This window comes from Dromaius novaehollandiae, chromosome 14 (assembly GCF_036370855.1).
Source record: "Dromaius novaehollandiae isolate bDroNov1 chromosome 14, bDroNov1.hap1, whole genome shotgun sequence".
NCBI classification, from domain to species: Eukaryota; Metazoa; Chordata; class Aves; order Casuariiformes; family Dromaiidae; genus Dromaius; species Dromaius novaehollandiae.
The window spans coordinates 7,487,581-7,507,401 of record NC_088111.1 but is presented as its reverse complement, the minus strand read 5'-3'; the positions used below and the strand labels follow the sequence as shown (position 1 = coordinate 7,507,401).

Below are 19,821 nucleotides of genomic sequence, written 5' to 3'. Positions count from 1 at the left end.
AAGCCTGTCCATCTTATTTCACAGATGACCATATCAGTGGGCAAAGGAGTTTCTCATCTTCAGTACTTGCAAGAAATACATTTTTTTATTGCATGAAATAAGAATAAAATAAACATCTGATTTGGGCAATAGTGTTTGCTCATCCCTGCTGGGAGAGGCTGAAGCCTGAAAGATACCAGGCAATTTAAGGCAAAAAACATACTCAGACTATTAAAGGGAATGGAGAACTCTACATTGGAGGCAGCCCAAATTAACCAATAAGTATGACATTTCCCAAAAGACCAAGGAGTCTGAAGACCAGGACTGGAGCTGATGGATGTCCTCCTGTCCATACAAGAATGGCATAGCCCAAACAGCCCACAGAAGTTGCAGGGAGGAACATGGCAGTAAGTGCTCTCCTGGGCTGCCTGTGTCTGAATTCCCAGTTGCCTTTCACCCTGAATCATCAGGTGTGAGGTGCAGTTGAGCACAGGGCACTGAAAGACCCTGTGGATCAATTTTTTGCTCAGACTTGCTAAAAGGAAAGTGCCACTATTTATTTATAGATCTAGGGGTGAGGTGGCTCCTGTCTTTGAGGGGAATCTCAAAGCAGTTAGCTGTAGACCAATAGCTAGTGGCTACAGCAGTAGCTAAATATCTGCAGACCAACAACTCCATCACAGGTGCTTACTAGAGATGCTCCAGCTGCTCACACTTGCTATTCAACACCTCAACTTGACTAGCATATGGGTGCTATCTACACTATAGAGAAGTTCCCCTGGAGTAATAAGCATAATCTTGCAAGAGTGAGACTTAGAATTCTTCTAAATCAGAAAAAAGGCAAGGGAAGAAATGCAAAGAGTTAAAACAGCTCTCCTTTATTCACAGCTCCAAGGAATTTTGTTTCTGGCAAAATTTGTCTACAAGGGCCCATCTCAGAGGGAACACATTAGACAAACCATCAACCAGCCTCCCATCTCCAGATGGATCTATAATGTTTGAAAGGCTCAAGAAACAGCAAGCCCATAAAATAATGTTAGGAAGATTCAGCTGAAAAGCAGACAATCTAGACAAAGCAATAGTTACCTGGATAACCAATATTCACCAAAGGATATCCTGATAAGGACAAAAAGAAGTATTTTTTTTTAAAGAAGCCATTGCCAGTTCATGATACTGCTCTTTAGTTTCACCTTCTGAGAGTTACATAATTAGTTACCTTTAGTTGCTTATATCATATTTCAAAGCTGATTCCACTTCCATCGTACAGCTCTCACATGTGGAATTACAACATGTCTGATACAGTGTTTCCTTGTTGCAAAATAACAGACATATTCAAGCAACTTGAACTTAAAGAAAACATTTAAATAATCTTCAACTTCCTCTTCATCATCTCTGTTCAGGCTCACCTCCCATCTGATATAATGGCCCTCACATCCAGTAGCTCACATGGTAAAGTCAGCCTTGGCACTATCCCCCTTGCATTCAAACATAGGAAGGGATTTCACAGGGGAGACACCAGTCCCATGCAAGAAGCTGAATAAGCAGCAAAAGGTACATTGAAATGAAGAGAGATGAACCTTTGACTAAACAGACATATAAAACACATACCTAGAGTTACAACATGCACCCTACAAACCCCATTGTGCCATGCTGAAGTAGACCACATGCTGCCTTCTCCAAGCTTACAGAGAGCTACAAAAGGCAACAAACAAATTATCCAGGACCTCTTAGAAAATCAGTAGCAAAGGGAGAGGAATACAACCAATCCAGACAAAGCTATAGCCAAGTGCAGAATGGCAAATACCAACCCAGATGCTTCCCTCCACAGCACGACAAAAACTAAGCAGCTACCCATTACACATCCAGGCCTCATCACATCCCTCTAGCACTACACTCACCACTCCAGGAGAGCTGTCCCTCACCACCTTTCCTCCATTCTCCCACTCTCTTGGTCCTAGGCTCCAGCTCCCACCTGCCTCCTTTTGTGTCCTTGGGCTTGATTGATAATCCAGCCCAGCTGACACCTCTAAAAGAAAGCCCTGGAAGCTGAGCAGAAAAAAGGCTTCAAACTGGCCTATCATTAAGTATATTAAGTACTTAAAGGTGCTAGGGTGACATAATGGCTTTTGTGGGAATCAAAGTGCTGTATCTATAAAGTGAGCTGAGCCACTGCACCAAGAAAGAGCCCCTCTGGGACAGCAGGCAGGTGTTTTTCCCCCATAAAGGCTCACTGACATAGGGCAGTGGCCTGTAAGACCTTTTATTTCTTAAAGTCTTTTTTCCCCTTGCAAAAGCAGTAACTTCCCTTGTGCAAAACACGGCGATATTGGAGAGCGCATGGATGTGTTTCAGGCAGAGTACAGGGCTCCTGGCGAGGGAATAGCACTAGAAAGAGCCTTGGGGAAAAGCAATGCTTTAATGTTGCTTAACCCATGGAAAAATGAGCCAGTATGGTTAGCTTTAAGATGCTTGCGTGTCAAGGTGGCAGGGGGTGGGCACAAGTCCATTACGTATCTTCTTCCTGCTGCAGTGCTGCTCAACGACTCTTTGAGCCCTATAGCGGAACAGAAAGCAAAGGGGAACCCCGACCCCAGAGACAAAATCGACAGTCCCGAGCATCCCCCCTTCCTCAGCCGGCGACCAGAAGTCCAGAGCCGCTGGAGTGACTTGTCCATCCCTCCGGACTGGTGTAAAGCCGAGACAGCGGCTAACAGCACTCGAAGGGCTCTCAAAGCTCCCCTGGCCCCGGACCTCTGACTCCCACTTGCCATCAGGCTAATCTGGCCACCAGGCAGCCTGGGCAGCTGACGGAAGCGGAGGGAGCAGATTACCGTGCGGCACGTTTCAGGCTTAGCACAGCCCACAGGAGCTCAGATTAAAAAAAAAGACTGTTCCTCAGGAGGAAGGAGACGGCGGCTTTCTGCTTTGACCTTGCTCCGGCGAGGGGCTGGGGGAGACGGGCCGCGGGCAGCGGTTCGGTCTCCGAGCCAGACGGTGACAGAGCAGAATCGCCGCGCCGAGCCTGAGCAGCCAGACTGCACTAATACTTTGCAATGCTATTAGCGCAGATCTCCCCCCTCCCCGCGCCGCTACCGCTTTGTTTTATTTTTTTATTTTGCAAACCTTTGTGGAACAGACGCCCTCTCCTTGCCCCAGTTGGAGCTGCAGTAGAATGGAAAGGGGGGAGGGAAGAAGGGAGGAGAGGAGGGGAAAAAAAGCCCCGCTTTTGGTTGAGGTTTTCCTGTTACTATCACTGTAGCATTTATTTAGCCAATCTCCTAACTATGACGTCTGGAAGGCTGGAATCATGGCTTGCTCATAATATTTAACACACCCACTGAAAGCTGGAGCTGCAGAGCTACTAGTCCAACCAGTCCCCAGAATTCAGTGTAGCTGAAAGAGGTTTTCACTCTGCACCTGCCAAAGATCTCTCCCCTTCCCTCTCTCCCCCCCTCCCTTTCCTTTCTCTTTCTCTCTCTCTAAACGGCAGATCTGTAAGACCCAGCAGAGATCAAAGACGGGACCTCTTTGCTAAAAGGAACCTCTGCTGATTTATATTAGTTTCTTCCCTCTAATCTCTCCCCCCTCCCTTTTTTTTTTCCTGTGCCATATTTAACCTTTATGTTGCAGTTGTGCCATCAGACAGTTTTGCAGCCAAAAAAAAAATCAACCCAAGCCAAACCAAAAGCCCAGCTCGGATACAGCAGCCACACAGACTTGATCTCAGTTGAACATACTAATCTCTCCCAAGCACTGGACGCGATGGATGAAGAAACTGGAACCGCTCTAAGAAAATCATTTTCCAGCCAATGTTCTTAAACAGTCTCAGAGAAGAGAAGGAGCGAGAGCGAGCGGGAGAGCGCTTCTGCTGCATCACTGGTCACATTCAGAGGATCGGAGCCAGCGTTTCCAGCACAGCCAAATATTATGGATGATTTTTTTTCTTCTGCCGCCTTTCCGTACAGGTTTTATTAATATTATTCTTTCCCCCTCCCCGTCTTTTTTATTTAATCAGCGCTAGTGTCAGATGCTGGTTTCCGGTCAAGAACCAGTTTTTCCCTATTTGTCGCGATCCCTGTAATAAAGAGAGAAATCGTGAACAGATGGCTTTAGATATTGCAGCGCCGCTGGCTTTGTTTTCCTGTTGATTTTAAAGGCTCGGTCCGGTGCTCTTTTTTTCTTTTTCTTTTCCTTTTTCGTGTGTTTTTCCCCGTTTTTTCCCCCCCCACCCCCCTCCTAAGTTCTTGATGACACTGAGAAATGAGGACCTATTGTTTTTAGCCTGCTTATTGCTCGGCGCCTATGGAGATAACTTTACTGACTTGATCGCCCGCTTCCCGATCCGCGAGGAGGCCGCCCGAGGCGCGGGGGGGAGCGGCCGACCCCCGCCCGCCGCGGCTCGCTCCGCCGAAGCGCTCCCCTCCCCGCCTCCCCCGGTAATTCCCGGGCCGCCCCGGCCATGAAAATGCTCCTGGTCCGCAAGTTCCGGGTGCTGATCCTCATGGTGTTCCTCGTCGCCTGCACCATGCACATCATGATCGACCTGCTGCCGCGGCTGGAGCGGCGCGGCGCCGAGGGCCGCCCCGGCTGCTCCTGCCCGCCGCCCGCCGCCGCGCCGCCCCGCGCCGCCCCGCGCTGGCCCGGCAAGCACACGCTGCGGATCCTGCAGGACTTCAGCGCCGAGCCGGGCTCCAACCTCTCCTCGCAGTCGCGGGAGGCGGCGGAGCGGGCGGCGGGCGGCGGCGGCGCGGCGGCGGCGGCGGCGGCGGGGCGGGCGCGGCGGCTCATCGGCCCCGGGGCTCCGCGCCCGCCGCCCCCCGCCGCCGCCGCGCCGCTGGCCGCCCTCTTCCAGCACCCGCTCTACCGCGCCGCCCTGCCCCCGCTGGCCGACGCCGACGTCCTCTTCAATGTCAACAGCGACATCAGGTTCAACCCCAAGGCGGCCGAGCAGCCCGAGTGGTGAGTGCCCGCGCCGTCGGGACGCGGCGGGGCCCCGGGGCCGGGTGCGGGGGCTGCGCGGCCCCTGCCCGGGAGCGCCCGCCCGCCGCGGCGCGGGCCTTCGCCGTGTGCCCGCTCTCCCAGGCGTCGGCGTTGCCCAGCCGCTGCCGAGGGGGCAGCCAGGGCCGGCTGCGGGTGCACGGGGGTTAGGCGGAGACCATTCAGGTGTCACCGGGAGGGATGAGGGAAACGGAGGAACTGCACATGGCTTGCGCGGCTGCTTTCCTGCAAAGGAAATGAAGAACACAACGCAGTAGCAGCCAGACCGCAGGGGCCGTATGCCCCAGGATCCCGTCTCCGGCCGTAGCCGGGGGCAGATGCTAAGGGAAGAACAGCATAGGAAGGAGAGCAAGCACGCAGCAATCCTTCCTCTAGCACACGTTCCTAGTCTCCCACTCCAAGGTTAAGAGGCTAAGCAATGGGCAATGAGCCAGGCAACAGCATCCTAACTTTCCCCCAAAGCAGGGGCTAATGCCACGGAGGCGTTCATCCTAGCAGGTATTTCAGCCTTTAGGATCTGATTCGTGGTACATTTTTCATCCTAAATTAATTCCCCGAGTCTGAACACCTCTGCTTCCATCTAACTTTCAAAGCAGCTACTTGTCTCTGTGAATTGTTTGCCCTGCTGGCTTGTAAGAAATGCTTAGAAATTTCACTGACTGAAAAATCAAAAGCCTTGTCTAATACAACAGCACCCTCTTTCAAACACAGTGACACTGTAATGCTTAAACAGCTGCAGTGTACCACGCAAAAGCCTGCGAGCAGCAGAGCAACCGGCAGGGTTTGAGTCTTAGGGAATAAATATTTCTGATTTCTACCTCACGAGTACGTGAGTAGTCCAGGCCCTTTACATCTAGTAATCAAAACTGTGACGTGAAATATCTGAGAAAGTTCCAGTTTCTCTGAGAAAAAAAGAAAAAAAAGTCACAAACATCTGAACATCTGGAGATGACTAAAACCACAGTGGACTTCTGGACTGTACGTGACAGTACAGCAAAGGGGTTAAGAGCCCAGCTATCGCTGATGTCCACGATGCAGCTGCCACTTGTGCTTGTTTTCTTTAATGATTGCACCCAAAGTTCACAGGACTAACATGAAATTTAGGAGTTAACAGTCATTTAAACGATTCTCTCCTGTAACAGTAGCTTGCTGCTCAGGAAGGGGGAACACCGTTCACAGTTATTCTTTAGCAACTCGTTCAAAGTGATCTGGTTTCTCCTCATTCTCTACGACTGTGTTTAAATGGGAGAAGAGGAAGAGCGAGTGGGAGCAGTCAGTGCAACAGTTCAAATTACCGCTGCAGTATCAATTTCCAGAACCAGCTCAGTGTTAACGAAAAGTTCAGGAGGATGCTTTCATTTCTGTCAAGCTCGGGAAAGAGGTTTGCAACCTAATATAATCTAAACACAATATAAAACGTGGAGCTCCATGTTTCTACTACATAAGGGCCTCCTCTCACTCCCGGTGATGTCACTCGGAGTTTTGCTCCTGACTTTCATGGGCTTTAAATCAGGCATGAAGCGTGTAGGTGAAAATCCCGCTTCCTCGGCGTCGGAGGCAGCTCCCTCTGGCCTCCCTGGGAGCGGGAGCCGGCCCGTCGGCTGCAGGCTGGCTCAGGGACAGACTGGAAGACCTCTCCTGCCCCTGTGGTGCTTTGCCTCCCTGCCTTGTCGCATTTTGAAGCCCTGTTTCTTGATGCCTGTTACAAACTGTAACAATATTTCTTTCTCCTCATTTTTGGGTTTTTGTTTTTGTTTTTTTTTTTTTGGTGGTAGGCAAAACGAAGATAATGAAGAATTTTTGCCAACTGGAGAAACCTCCATAGACTCCTACCCAAACTGGTTAAAATTCCACATTGGCATTAATCGGTACGAGTTGTATTCCAGACATAATCCTGCAATTGAGGCTTTACTACAAGACCTGGTCTCCCAAAAGATAACCAGTGTTGGTATGTTTGGATATATATCATTTTTATGATTCTTTGCTCATTGTTCAGGATCTCATTGCTGTTTTTATATGAATGAATATTTTGCATGGCTTCTCTCTGATGTGCCTAGAGCATTGTTTCCTGCCTTCTGCACTTATTTTCCATGTTAAATAGAAAGCAGCTTCCTAAAGAGATATTGCCAGCTCTGTATCACCTGCATAATTGAAAAGTCTACCAGCAAGGCAAAACCCATTCATTTCAGAGGTCTTACAGTCACGGTCAGATTGAAAGTGCCCTGTTTGATTATTTAAAAAAAATACAGCAATAAAAAAAAATGACAGCCAAAAGCAGGTAGCATCTTGCAGGAGGTAGATCTGCGTTATTATCTGATCGTTATTGAAAAGCGCCAGCCTGGCAGCGCTCGCGTTTCCGAGGCAGGAGGGACGAGGCTAAGCTGCAGCCCCGCGGGAATGGCTGCAGGGGGGAAGCGCCGGAGGCCGGTGCAGCCGGAGCTGCCAGCGCTTTGCAGCTCAGCAGAGCTCGTGCTTCCTCGGCCGTAGGGAGCGAGCCACGGCGGCGAGGTAGCCCCACGGCGAGCGGAGTTCAGCTCTGTTTATCCTGCCTGTAAATCCGCAACCGGGCTGTGCCCACGCTGACCTTTGGCTGCGTTGAGACACGCTGGAACAGCCGGGGGCTCTTCCCTGGGGCTGGTTAGTGACAGCGTGTGTCTCCTCGAATTTAGCTGCGTAGCTGCACAGGAAAGAAAAGCAAGACCCGAGGCCCCGGGACGCTGGGCGAATGCACGCCCCGTGGTTTCTAGAGGTAGAGGGCTGCAACGCGGCCAGCGGTTTCCGTCTGCCGCATAGAAAATGAAGTTACTTGCACCGACCACAAAGTTGCTAAGTCCGTTTCGCGGGGCTGAAATAGCAGGCGCTCCATGAAATTGCTGATTGTACGTGTTGCCACCACCGGATGAGGTCATCAGGTCTTTAACCCTGCGGGGAAAAAATCCCTGTGGCTTCAGCAGGAAACGGCCCATACAAGAATAGCACAAGCAGGCCCCAGGTTTACGTTTTCCATCAAGTGAGTCACGCTGGCTGCCGAGCAGCCCCGGGAATAAGTGCCATCCCTGATGGTAAAGTGCGGGTTGGTGTAGCTGCTCAGGACAGGGCAGCCCCAAAATGCCAGCGAACGATTCCCGCTGTGTGCCGCGGCCGTGGTGGGCCCGTAGGCTCACAGCTCCTCTTGGGGCTCTGCCCTGGGGCCAAAAATTGCCCAAAATGACTTGCAGAACCCAGCTGCCATCCAGCATGGTTGGATTCAAAGATGGGATGGACAGAGTGAGAAAGAGGACAAAAAGAGGCTCAGTATTAACCTGAGACTGGTTTTCCGTCCCCAGAGCGCTGGACCGGGATGGTTAAGGAGCTCAGGTCTGAACGCTGAGCCCTGTCTGTCCCCTTGTTGGGGTGGGACGTGGTGCTGTGGCGGTCGCGACACCCTCCCCGCGGGACGCTGCCCGTCCTCGGGAGGGTGACGCGCCTCGCACACCAGGCCTGTGGCACTTTGTCCTTGGCAGCGCTGCCCTGTCCTCACCGCTTCGCTCCGTATCGCCCGATCGGTGCTCCCGGGCACGTTGCTCAACCTCCCGCCCTGCTTCGGCTCACCCAGCAGCGAAATTGCTGCGATAAAGGGTAGGAGCGAAGCCCAGACCGTGGTGACGTCAGTGGAAGCCGTGCCGTTCGCTTCCCCGGGGCCACGACTTCACCCCGCGTGTCCCGGGGCCGGCTCGCGGGGCCTCCGTTAATTACAGTCCTGGGGGAGCTCCGAGACCGGCGGGGGGAGAGCAGCACCGGCCGCCGAGGCAGACACGGATGCTGAGAGCCGGTTCCTCCGGGACCGTCTCGCTGTTAGTGTTTGAACAAGGCTCTGCAGAGCCAGGTCAGGGCCTCTTCGTCCCTGCCACCAAGATACAGGGCCGGCGTTTCTGCCGGTGACTCAGTATTATTTCCACACCCCCTGGTACAGGTCCTTTATCGAGGAGAGCAGCCGCGGTGTGAATTGACAGGTAATGATTACTAGACATTAATCACAGCTTTCCAAAATCGGGCTCGTAGCAACCGAGAGGGAGTTTTGCCCATGAAAAGATGACAGGATCTGAATTTTGCTGGTAGCGTCCGCAGCCTGCCTCTGTGAACAGGGAGTTTCAGGCAGGTTGCAAAATGAGAAAGAGCATATCGTTAATATACTTTCTTTTTTTTTTCCAGTAAACAGTGCCGCATGTTTTATTTCATGTTGCAAATTCTTCACGTGCTTAAAAAAAAATGCATTTTAAAGTCACACCTGCCATTTTTCAGCTTTACTGCAGAGTCGCAGCAGGGGCTGCAAAGCATGTAAGCTGATTAATAAAGACTAATATATTTGACCAAAGGACGTTTATAGGGCTGTTACATTCTTTTTCATATTCCTGCGTATTTTCCAATTTGCCTGTTCTTTTTTCTCGTGGGCAATTTTTGCTGTTTTACCTTTTGTTTTGTTTTTTAAAGCAGCTGCAGAGACACCAGGCTGCAAGTATAAAATAAATGGAAATCTTCATACTGCCCAATCTTCAGGCTTCTTTTTACAGCCAGGACAATTAAATGCACAGGCTTACATGCATTAGATGAAATGGGATATTGCTCTACCCAGTCTTTTCCCAGTGTTTAGATTGGCTTTGGCGCTAATAGAATTAGGTGATTTGATATGCAGGTTTTTGATACCTACAGTAATTACATCCAAAGTGCAGCTAAACAGCTTCTTAGCCACGTTGTAATTTCTCTGCTCAACTCGCATTATTTATGGAGGTGAGCGGTGACCAGCTTGATCCTGCACCATCTATCAAAACCACTCACACGACTCTGTAATGTGCGGCGTTATTTTAAAATGAAAATGGTGACAGAAGCAATTCCCAAGAGCAGGGAGCACCAAGGTGACATTTTCTTGATGTTAAAGTTTAAGTGGAACAAATCCACGGATGGGAAGGAGCATCACATTCAGCTCCCACAGTGACACCTAGAGCTGGCCTTGAAAAGGACAGGGTTAAGGAGAGCTTTTAAGCTGAGGATGTATTCTGCGCCCTGCATCAATATGTATATTTCCTATTCATTTCATTCAATATAACAGAGTAGCTCTTAATTTGATTTAATTCAGTGAAAATTTCCTCCTGATGTAAACAGGAGTCTAGGGAGGATTGCTTTCCACTGAGCACTGAAACCCGATTTTCGGAAGAAACACATGCACAGGCAATTGCACGTTTCCTTTGCCTTTCATAACTGTTTATGGCTTGCAAAAATAACCGTAGTTAGCTGTTTTCTTGCATATTTCCAAACTGCCTGTGCATAATCGCGGCAGCACTTTCAGCAATTTAACAGCAGATATGGCACAGTGCACTGTGGAGGCATCAGCTTAGGAAGTGTGGTCCTGATCTTGCTGGTATTGCTGTCCAGAGAAGCTGTGCTGTGGCACTTTGTGTAAGCAGGACAGGTTTTTGCGATTTCTGTGTGTGGTGGGGTTATATTTTTTTGATTTTTTTAATTCCCCAGTTGGAAAGGTTTGGAAACATTACCTGGCTCAGTTCATTTCTGAAACCTGCAATGCCTTTAGTTTCTGCAGGCAATAATTAGAAAGCCAGCACATAAGATTACTCATGCAGTGAATAAATGCTGCAATTAACTAGGGTGGACTCTACTTAAATCAAGAAAAAAAAAAGTAAGAAAAAAAAGAAAAAGGCAAGATGCTGAATATTGAATCTAAATTATGGTGCTAAAGGAAATTAAAAAATCCCATCCAAAGGAAGGGAAAAAATGCTGTTGAGAGTATGTGAAAAACATGATGAAGCGTAGCACCATTGATTTACTGTATAAGAAAAGAGTGAATCTATCAAGAGTCAACAGACTGATTAAATGTACAATTCCAGATGAAAGGAGGGGACCTAAAATGTATAACAAAGCCTTTGAATGATTTCGCACATCTTTTCCCCTCCTGGTAAAAAGAAGTCTTTCGCTATCTTGACTAAACCAAGAAAGGTCTTTAAAAATAAATTAGCAGAACTGGCTGAGCAAGAAGAAGTTAAGAGACGATGAGGGCTTGAATTTGTTTTGAAATATGTTCTTCCTAGCTTTTGTGGGGCCGTGTCTCTGGCCTGGGGTAGAGTATTACTTGTTAAAGCCAATCAACATGTTTATGTTAGATTTAAGCTTGATAGGTAAACAGGAATCCAAGATGGATCTGAACTTCATCTGTTTCAGATGTTACTGCATCCCAGGCTTTGACCTCTCAGGTGTTGGCATTGCATAAATACATTTTAAAATGTGCATTGGCCTCTGACCAAAAAAAGTTCAAAGGTGCCACTGTGACCCTCAGTCTTCACTGGAAGAGCAGACAGGCTGAATGGGCCAGCAGGATGGGGCAAAACAGAGGAGACGGAAAGCCAGATCCATTCAATTTCCCAATCCTTTTGAGTCAAACCCTATGGCATACAATTATAAAAAGATGCCTGAGAGGTGATGGGTAGTACCTGGTTTTTATACTGCGTGGAGTCTGTGGGTCAGGTGTGTACTGATGTCGAGATGAGGAGGCAGGACATGTGACCACGACTGGAGGCTCACAGATGCAACAGGATAGGGGAGTTTTAGAGGCTTAATCCAAAGTCTACCAGAGAAAACAGGAGGAATCTCACTGAATTCACTGGTCTTTTGACAAGGCCCTAATTCCACAAAGAGTCAAGCAAGAGTAAATCCCAGGGAATTTTTGGCAAAGCCTCCAAAAGTTAGGAAGATTTTTGGTCACACCCTAAAGCTCTTGCACTCGGTTAACAGAAAGGGTTAATGCTGCATCCCATTTCTTTCTATTTTGGGGGAAAGGAGAGAGTTTGAGTTGCCTGAGATAAAAAGTAATAGTTGTATTGGAATTTGTTTTTAACACTGTGCCAGTGTGTCCCAGAGCTGTGTAAGAGCTGATTTGAGGTATCTGCTGGGGTGCCAGCAGGTTTGTACAGTCTTTTCCGGAGCTGTTTATGACCTGTGATGTTACTGTACATTCAGAAACCTTAAAAAAAAGGTGAATTCAGAGTATGACTAGAGGTTCCCTCTGGAGTCAGAACAGTCTTACAGTGTAAGGCCTTCTTTAAAATGTCTCAGCCTGCTGATTACAGGCGTGACAGGTTGCAATGGCTTGGCTTAGCGTCCCCCAGCTTCTCTGAAGACTGTATGCTCTAATCCGGTTATAAATCTTCAGAAACTTTCATATGGGCGGTAGGTGAAGGTGCAAGGGCATCTCCAGATGCAAACAAGGCTTCTGGAGCATGGCTGGGCTCTTACCGTTTGGCTGTAATGGTCAGAGAGAAATGTTTAACTGAGGGGTAGCAGAAAGTGGAGATCCGTACGGAGTACAGTTAGAAAATGAGAAGGATGCCAGTATGCAGATGTAATGCTAAGGGACAAGGGAAATTATCTGACCTAGTAGTCGGAGTGAATCATCTTCACATGGTCATAAACCTGCTTTTCTCCAGTGCTGTCGGCTGTATTTGCTTCTGTCACACCCCCAACGTGGGCACGCCTGGACAGGTGGTAGGCTTCCCTCGGCCCCGCTCCCAAACGTGCTTGTTTTAGAGCAGCAGGAGCAGTCAGGCTGAGCGCAATAGGACAGGCTGTGCTGAGAACCAAGTATTTCCCTCTCTGCAGGGATTATGACCTTAGGCTGTGACTAGTCTGGAGTCAGAGGATGCCCTTGAATCCTCTCCAGCATGGAGCGAGCGGCTAACGCGGTGGTATCTGTGTGCATGGGCATGGGCGGTGTTTGGCACGTCCGGGGGGCATCGTGGGAAGCCAGTGCTGAGCTCCTGCGCCTGCAGCAGCTCATGTGCCCCAAGCTGCCTGCAGCAAGGCCCGACACGAAGCTGTTCCCACAAATGTCACACTCTGTTTCGGGGAGGCCCAAAGCTTGCGTGTAGCAGCAGCATGGGTGCAAAATGCCAGCAAAACTTGTGTTCAGCTGAGGCTACTGTTGCAACCAATTAAGGCAATACGATGAGATGGCTCTAAAAAGATGAGGGGAGGTGCTTTTGTCTTCCTTCGGCTCAGTTCTTTCTGACAGGAAACGAGGCCTTTGTGTCTTGTGAAAGAATTATCCTGAGTTGTTAATCCCCTGCATACATTTCCCTTCGTGGTGATGACACACTCGTTGTTGAGCGGGGCTGCTAAGAAAATCATTATCTGTCAAGTGGCTTCAATTTGTTGAGAAACTAGTCAACTTAGTGCACCCAAAACTTTGTGCTTGGACTTTGGACTTACATGTTTCAGGGAGGAGTGGGAGCAAAGCTTTAAGCCCTGAGCTCCGGGGAATTGAATGAAAAAGCGTAAATTATGTACATTTTAGAGCAGAAAGGTTAGCTCTTCAGTTGGTATAAGCAGCTTGCAAGCAGCTATGCTTATGGCGTTGAGGAGAGCTGTGTCTGTTGGAAAGGATGCAATTCTGCCCTCCGTTGCTGAGCGTGATAGTACTGACCCGAATGGAGATATCCCACATTAACAAGGGCATAAATACAGGTTATGCCTTGAAGAGCCTGGCAAATTCTGTGCTTTTGGCACTAGCCTAGCAGGGAAAGGTGGTGGAGGGCTGGCGCAGGGCATGGATTTGGGTTCCTGCAGGCCTGAGTGAAGAGCACGTGTCAAAAGGTCTTGAGATGCTTTTTTCAGCTGGAGGTTAACTGCTCCTCGTTGCCTCGAGGCTCCGGGATGAAAGGCAGCTATTCCTTCTTCCTGCAGCTGCAGATCAACTGACCAAATCTGCACAGGAGAGGGAATTTAATAGATGAAAAACATGTGCTTCTGCCTTACCTGTTCAGTGCAAGTTATTTAACACCCTTTAATTTCTAATTATTTATTTGTTCCTTTGGGATAACTGGTAATGCAAGAGAAGGCAGGGGTCAGCAAAACAGCGAGGCAGGAGGGATTTTATTCTAGAGGAAGTGTAATTAAACTGACTAGATTTGCATAGCATTTTGTCACAAAAATATAGGTTACGAGTGCTGAAAGAGAGCTGGTGACCTATCAGTAATAAGGCACAGAGAGGAGTAATTAAAAGGATGTGCAGGTACTGGCATTGGTTAGAGAAAGAAAATGTACAAGCAGGGTAGGTAGAACAAGGGAGCTCTAAACCCAAATTTACAGAGCAAGGTAACTTGACGTTCATGTAGTTCTGCACACGTTTTGTCAGAACAGTGAAGCAGGGCATTGATTATCTGATTATTTGCAGGAAGCATTTCTAAAGGACTGACTCATCCATGCTAATACAAATGCTATGGTCAGCCACTCCAAACACTGACATGAATTAAAGAATCAGGTCTTTTTATTTATTCCGAGTGGTTTTGATTAAGATGATGAAAAAGCAGCTGGTTTGCTAACATATATATTTACCTTTCTTAAATAACCTTATCATCAAGTAAAATGTGTTTTAGAAACCCATATAAAAAATCACTCTGACTTTAAAAACACTATAATCTGACTGTTAACATGCTATTGTCCAAATTGTATGGATTGCTATGAATAAATGTCGATCTTAAATTCCTATTTGCTGTTGTTTGGGAAGTGAGAGCATTTAATATTTGAGCAGAGGTGGGCCTCAGTGCACAACACGGACCACCATCCCTGCTGCCTCTGTTTGTCATCTTCTGTACTCCCAGTAAAGGCAACTGTCCTCTCTGCATGGTTCTGCCCCAATGTAGGAACCTATTTGGGATCCCCTGAAGTTAATGGGTGGCCTTTGATAAATATCTTTGTGAACAGAGGAGATGAATTTTCATGTATCTACTGCTCAGCAGCAATTGCTAAAATCACTGCAGAGATCAGGAATTGCTAGAGTATCTGATCGTACTTTTAATTAAGCAGGTGTTTGCTGTGCACCAGATTGTACATCCCAGCCTCAGTTGTCTTCTAAGGCACCCCATCTCCTTTTCCAGTGTATGTCCCTGGTTAATAACAAGTCCAAAAGGGACTGAAGACAAAGAAAACAAGGATCTAATGATCTATTCCTGGTCATGTGCACTTAGAATGCCTATGGAGCCCATAATGCGGGGCAACAAAAAAGGCAATTGAAAGGTCAATTAAAAAAAGGCGAAGACGGAGAGTACGATCGCGTTCTAGTCATGGGTAGCAGCTCAGAGCCCTGCCCTACACTCTGCCCCCACTGAATAATTTGTCATCCAGTTAGGATTAGCCAGCTTCTTGCTCAGGCACCACAATGATGAAACTAAAACAGAGCAAAAGATACATTATTTCGTTCCCAGAAAGCTGAATGTAAGTAGATCCGTATGTAGTATGTTAAAGTGGCTTTGTTTTTTCCCACAGCAATGAAATCAGGAGGCACCCAACTGAAGCTGATCATGACATTCCAGAATTATGGACAAGCACTGTTTAAACCCATGAAGTAAGTAAGAAATGCTTGGATGTCTTCTAACGTGAAATTGTGATAGACTAGCCTGTTGCCATTTTGAAAGGCATTGCAAGTTTGCTGCTCTATCTCAAGGTTAGGGTGCCTAGTTCTAGTGACTTGCCACTAATGTAGAGCTTCAGGAGTGTGCAGAAATGTTGCCCTGCTGGACTGGTCTTTGGAGCAGGTACAAAGAAGGCACCAGATGCATTATAGTCTTCTCAGAATTGTTATTGTCTCTGTCTGTGAAATTTTCCATAATTTCCATTTATTTTCCATAAATATAGATTGTTTTCAACTTTTCTTTTTTTATGTAAACTTATTCTGCAGTGCTGAGCATTATATAACGTCGGTTCTCTTTTGGGGTATGACCAGACACAAGAGATGGTTCAGCATAGCTTTGGGAAGACTTAAATAGTATTTGTCTGATATACTATAATTTAATCTGTTGATTTATTATTGTTTGTATTAAAGGGTTGTATTAGTCATTTGGCCATGACACGGCTGAAGCTATGAAAATGAGTTTATTTGAGAGTGGTATTGCAAGGTTGTGAAACTAGAGTGAAAGCGAAGGACTAGGGTGGTGCAGCCTTGATTTGCACCTGTATCAATCTGTCGAGAATCCCCTGAGATCAGTGAAGTTATTTAGCTTTAAAGCAGATGTAAATGAGTTCTGAATCCTGATCTGTGTGTTTGTGTTGTAGTAAGGAAAATGACTCGGTGCTTGTTGTAGAGGGTTTAGCAAAGTCGCTTGGAGCTGCAAAATGTTTAATGAAGCTACTCAATATTTGTGTCAAGGGTACCACTGGAATAATAAATTCATTTCCTTCTTTTGTTTCCACTGTAGGGAAGTTCAGTTAATTTCCTCTAGGATGGTCCATAAAAGACTAAAGTAACTGAGAATGACTGGTTTGGAATATGCATTGGCACTGTGTTATAGCTATAGCACGGCTCAGGGGGTAAGCTGCTGGCTGGGGACTGACATACACTCCCTATTTTGCTACAAATTTTACTGTAGACTGACCTCAGACAAATATGGATGCAACTTTGATCCATTTAAGCATGATTTCTGACTGCATCCTGTCCCACATGGGGAATGAAGAACCTGGCGGTTCTAGCTGCCTTTAAATATTAGGTAGAATAATGATTGTGTTGTTGGCTTTTTACATAGTGTATGATTTGTTTCTTTTCCATTTACTGAGATGCAGATATTTTCAATCTTTATCATTGGTATGACATTGTAATTCTGGGAATACTAATGAGGTCAAATCAAAAGTTTGCCGTTTCTACTGTACTACGTGCAGCCTTGGCAAGATGATGGATGACAATAGATGTGTAGCCACTTTCCTATACAGAAGCAATTACTACCCTCCACCAGAACAATAGCGGAAAATGATGATGTCTTAATCATTCCTTCTGCTTGATTCCAAGGGCAGCAACATCCTATTTTCTCACTGGTCTTTGCATCAAACACACATCTGGAAAAAGAAGCATTACAGCATTCTGCAGCTGTGTTCCTAGGCACCACACCTTACAGTAGCAACACTGCTGCATTTGTGCTGATCATTGCTGAACACATTAGTGATTTTAAAGAAGGGTGTTTGCAAGCATTTGTCTTCATTCTGATAACAGTGAAAAGGGAGCCAGCTGCTCTGGTAGTGTAAATCTTCCTAGCTGCTTTGGCATCTGGTCCCACTGGCCTCTTTCACCAGCTTATGGACTGTTGTGGATGGAGTTTTTAGAGTGGTTTGCAGCATGATTTCTTGATATGAAAATAAGCAGCCTAGAATTGAAAAAATTCAGGCTATTAGAGCCATAAGACTTCTTCCTGTAGGACCCTGTCCAGTTCCTAGGCACCTTCTGGGCTGTTTCTGGTGCTCCCTCTTTTCTGCACGGTATCCTTCTGGTTCAGGCTTTACGAAGCTGCCTAACACTTCCCAAGGCAGGAGGCTATGGGGAGCTCACAAGTCAGGGCCAGACATCTAAATGTAGCTTGGTGGTCATCAGAAGCGCCAGTGTAAAGGACATTACTTCCAAAGAATTTAACCTGACACACCATCCTGCTGCCACTTCTGAGATCAGCAGGTTGAAGGAAGCACTTGTTTCTGTAGTCAGGAGATCCCCACGTAATGTGTCTATGTTTCTACATGTTGTTAGCGGATTATCAGCTCCATGGCTAGAAATGCACATCATAAAAGAAGTAAACAAGCAAGACCTTCAGTTCTAGAGCTGTACAAAGGACTGTACAGAGGTGAGATGCCTTTTCGCAGCACCAGGAGTTACGCTTTTCCCTCTCCTGAGTTGATAGGCCTCTTTTTACAACCAACCTTTCGATTGCATGTGATGATGTGGAAAGCTGCTTGTGCTATCCGTAGATATACGCTGTGTCTCCCAAACTGAATTCATACCTGTCCAAGCAGGACTGCTGCAGGTAGTGGGGACCATGTGAGTGCTTTCCTGACCCAGACGAGTGGCTGCAGGGAAATGGGAGGTCTCCTGAACTTTGGCAGTGATTTCTCTAGGAGAGTCTCAGCAAAATAAGCTCTCTGGCAAGTTGTTTGAAACCCTGCAGAATTCATCTGGCTGGCTCCGTGGTTTCACCGGCTCCCAATTTCATGCTGAATTAATCCAGAAAGCAAGCCAGCTCCAGAAAGGCTCCTTCAGACCAGGCAGTATTTGGAGGTGGGGAAAGCAGAATCTGCCTTTGGCACCTTTTGCGCTCTGTGCTTGACATTAACTGGCGACTCTTCATCTGGTCATTGAGTCAGCACAGTGGAGCAAATCAGAGAAGGGAAGCTTAGCAGTCAGGGAAATGTGATAGTGGTAAATAAAGCCCTATCAGCTGCAATTATTTTATTTATTTGTGGCTCTGCATCTTCATTTCTGAAATAATTGCCCATAAAATATTGCAGAGGAAGCCAAATCTATTTATAAATCTTATGGCCCAATGTAGATTCCATTGCTAATTCCAAATGCATCATAGAAAACGCGAGTATTTGCTAAAACTCCAGGGAAGATTTAATGTATTTGCAATGTATCTTACAGTTAATGTGTAGTTTTATTTAGCTCATACCAGTTCAATCATACAAAATTATTACCATATGGCACATGAAAAAAATAGCAACCTCCCCTTCTCCCATTATTAGTGTGTCTAACTGTATTAGTATTATAGAGCATAATAAAATTTATTTACGTGATCACTGGTATCTCCAGCTATGGCTTTCTATGTGACTTAGCAGGTAGAGATGGTGTAGAGTCATAAATTTCAAAGGGTTTTGGTTATTTGTCCATAATGAACATGTGCTTTGTGCTTTATGCTTTATAATTTTGTCCTTCCTTTGTTTCTGCTAGCTGGTGGAGTTAAATAGCTGGCTCAGCAACAAAACCAACACACTTTTTTTCCTCCTGAGGCTTTATTCTTGAAGGGTGAGATTCAGCAGAGTCAGTGTCAGGCCTCCTATTGCCTACTGTCATGCCAGGATTTTCACAGAGGTTTTTACAGTTCAGTTTTACATGCAAAAGCCAAATAGACTTGAATAGAAAATGATATCTTACTGTATGGGTTGTGAACAGCGTCCTATAGTATGTGTTTAGGAATGATCTCTCTCATTCCCAGTTTTATAGGCTGCTTTGTAGAAATGTGTGGAAAGGGTATTCATTATAAAATCTTTGAGGTTTATTTGTTTCATTCAAAGAGATGCTACTGTATCCAATGAACTCCCTTTTGACTTAAACAAAGACAAAAGCTGGTTCTGTTCCAGACTTAAGATTTTGCCTGATATTTTTAGCATCTTTTTTTTTTCTCTTTCTATTTTTACAAGTCGCAGTACACGACTGATAAGAGCCACATGGCTATTTCTTTCAGCAGCTGAAGCTTGCAGTTACACTGTGATAAAGGAGAACCCATTGGTGTCAGGGTACTGTCAGGTCAGAAGAGACTTTTGGGGTCACGAAATCCAGTGTCCTTGAATCACAGGTGATTGTCTTGTGACAGCCTGTTCTCAAACTGATCAAACACTGCTGCCCAAGTGTGCAGCTTTTGCCCCTGCTATCCCTCATGCAACCTGGTGCTGTAGAAATAATGCTACTCATTGGTCTCTTGTATTTCTAAATTTAATTATTTATTGCAATTTAACAGTTTAACCAAAGAAGTTTTGTCTCTTGGACTTTGTCTTTATAGAAATTCATCATGCTAGAGAACCATTTGACCAGAGTGTTAATTAGCAGTGTGCACTTTTGCCACCAAAGGCAAATCTTATGTGTCCTTGCAGCCCTCAAAGACCCAACCCATCCCAGGGACAAGTACAGAAGAAAGTGGTAGTCCCTGTGTAGCACAAAGCTAGTGCTCTATAGAAATAAAATAAGCATATTCACCCCTTAGCTTCTGTGAACTTCCTATAGCATATCTTTCGGCTCAAAGACATAGACACAGCAAGCTGGGCTGAAATCTAGCA

At 46.6% G+C, this 19,821-nt stretch overlaps 1 protein-coding gene across 1 annotated transcript in view; it reads left to right on the top strand.

Moving 5' to 3' along the window:
* Window positions 1-3,252: 3,252 nt before the first annotated feature.
* FAM20C (FAM20C golgi associated secretory pathway kinase) overlaps window positions 3,253-19,821 on the top strand; it is a 58,162-nt gene continuing 41,593 nt past the window's right edge. The window contains exons 1-3 of the mRNA XM_064520230.1: window positions 3,253-4,938; window positions 6,753-6,925; window positions 15,286-15,364. Of these exons, the coding sequence (XP_064376300.1) occupies window positions 4,439-4,938; window positions 6,753-6,925; window positions 15,286-15,364 (752 nt within the window). The 5' untranslated portion in view covers window positions 3,253-4,438. The remainder of the gene's footprint in view (window positions 4,939-6,752; window positions 6,926-15,285; window positions 15,365-19,821) is intronic.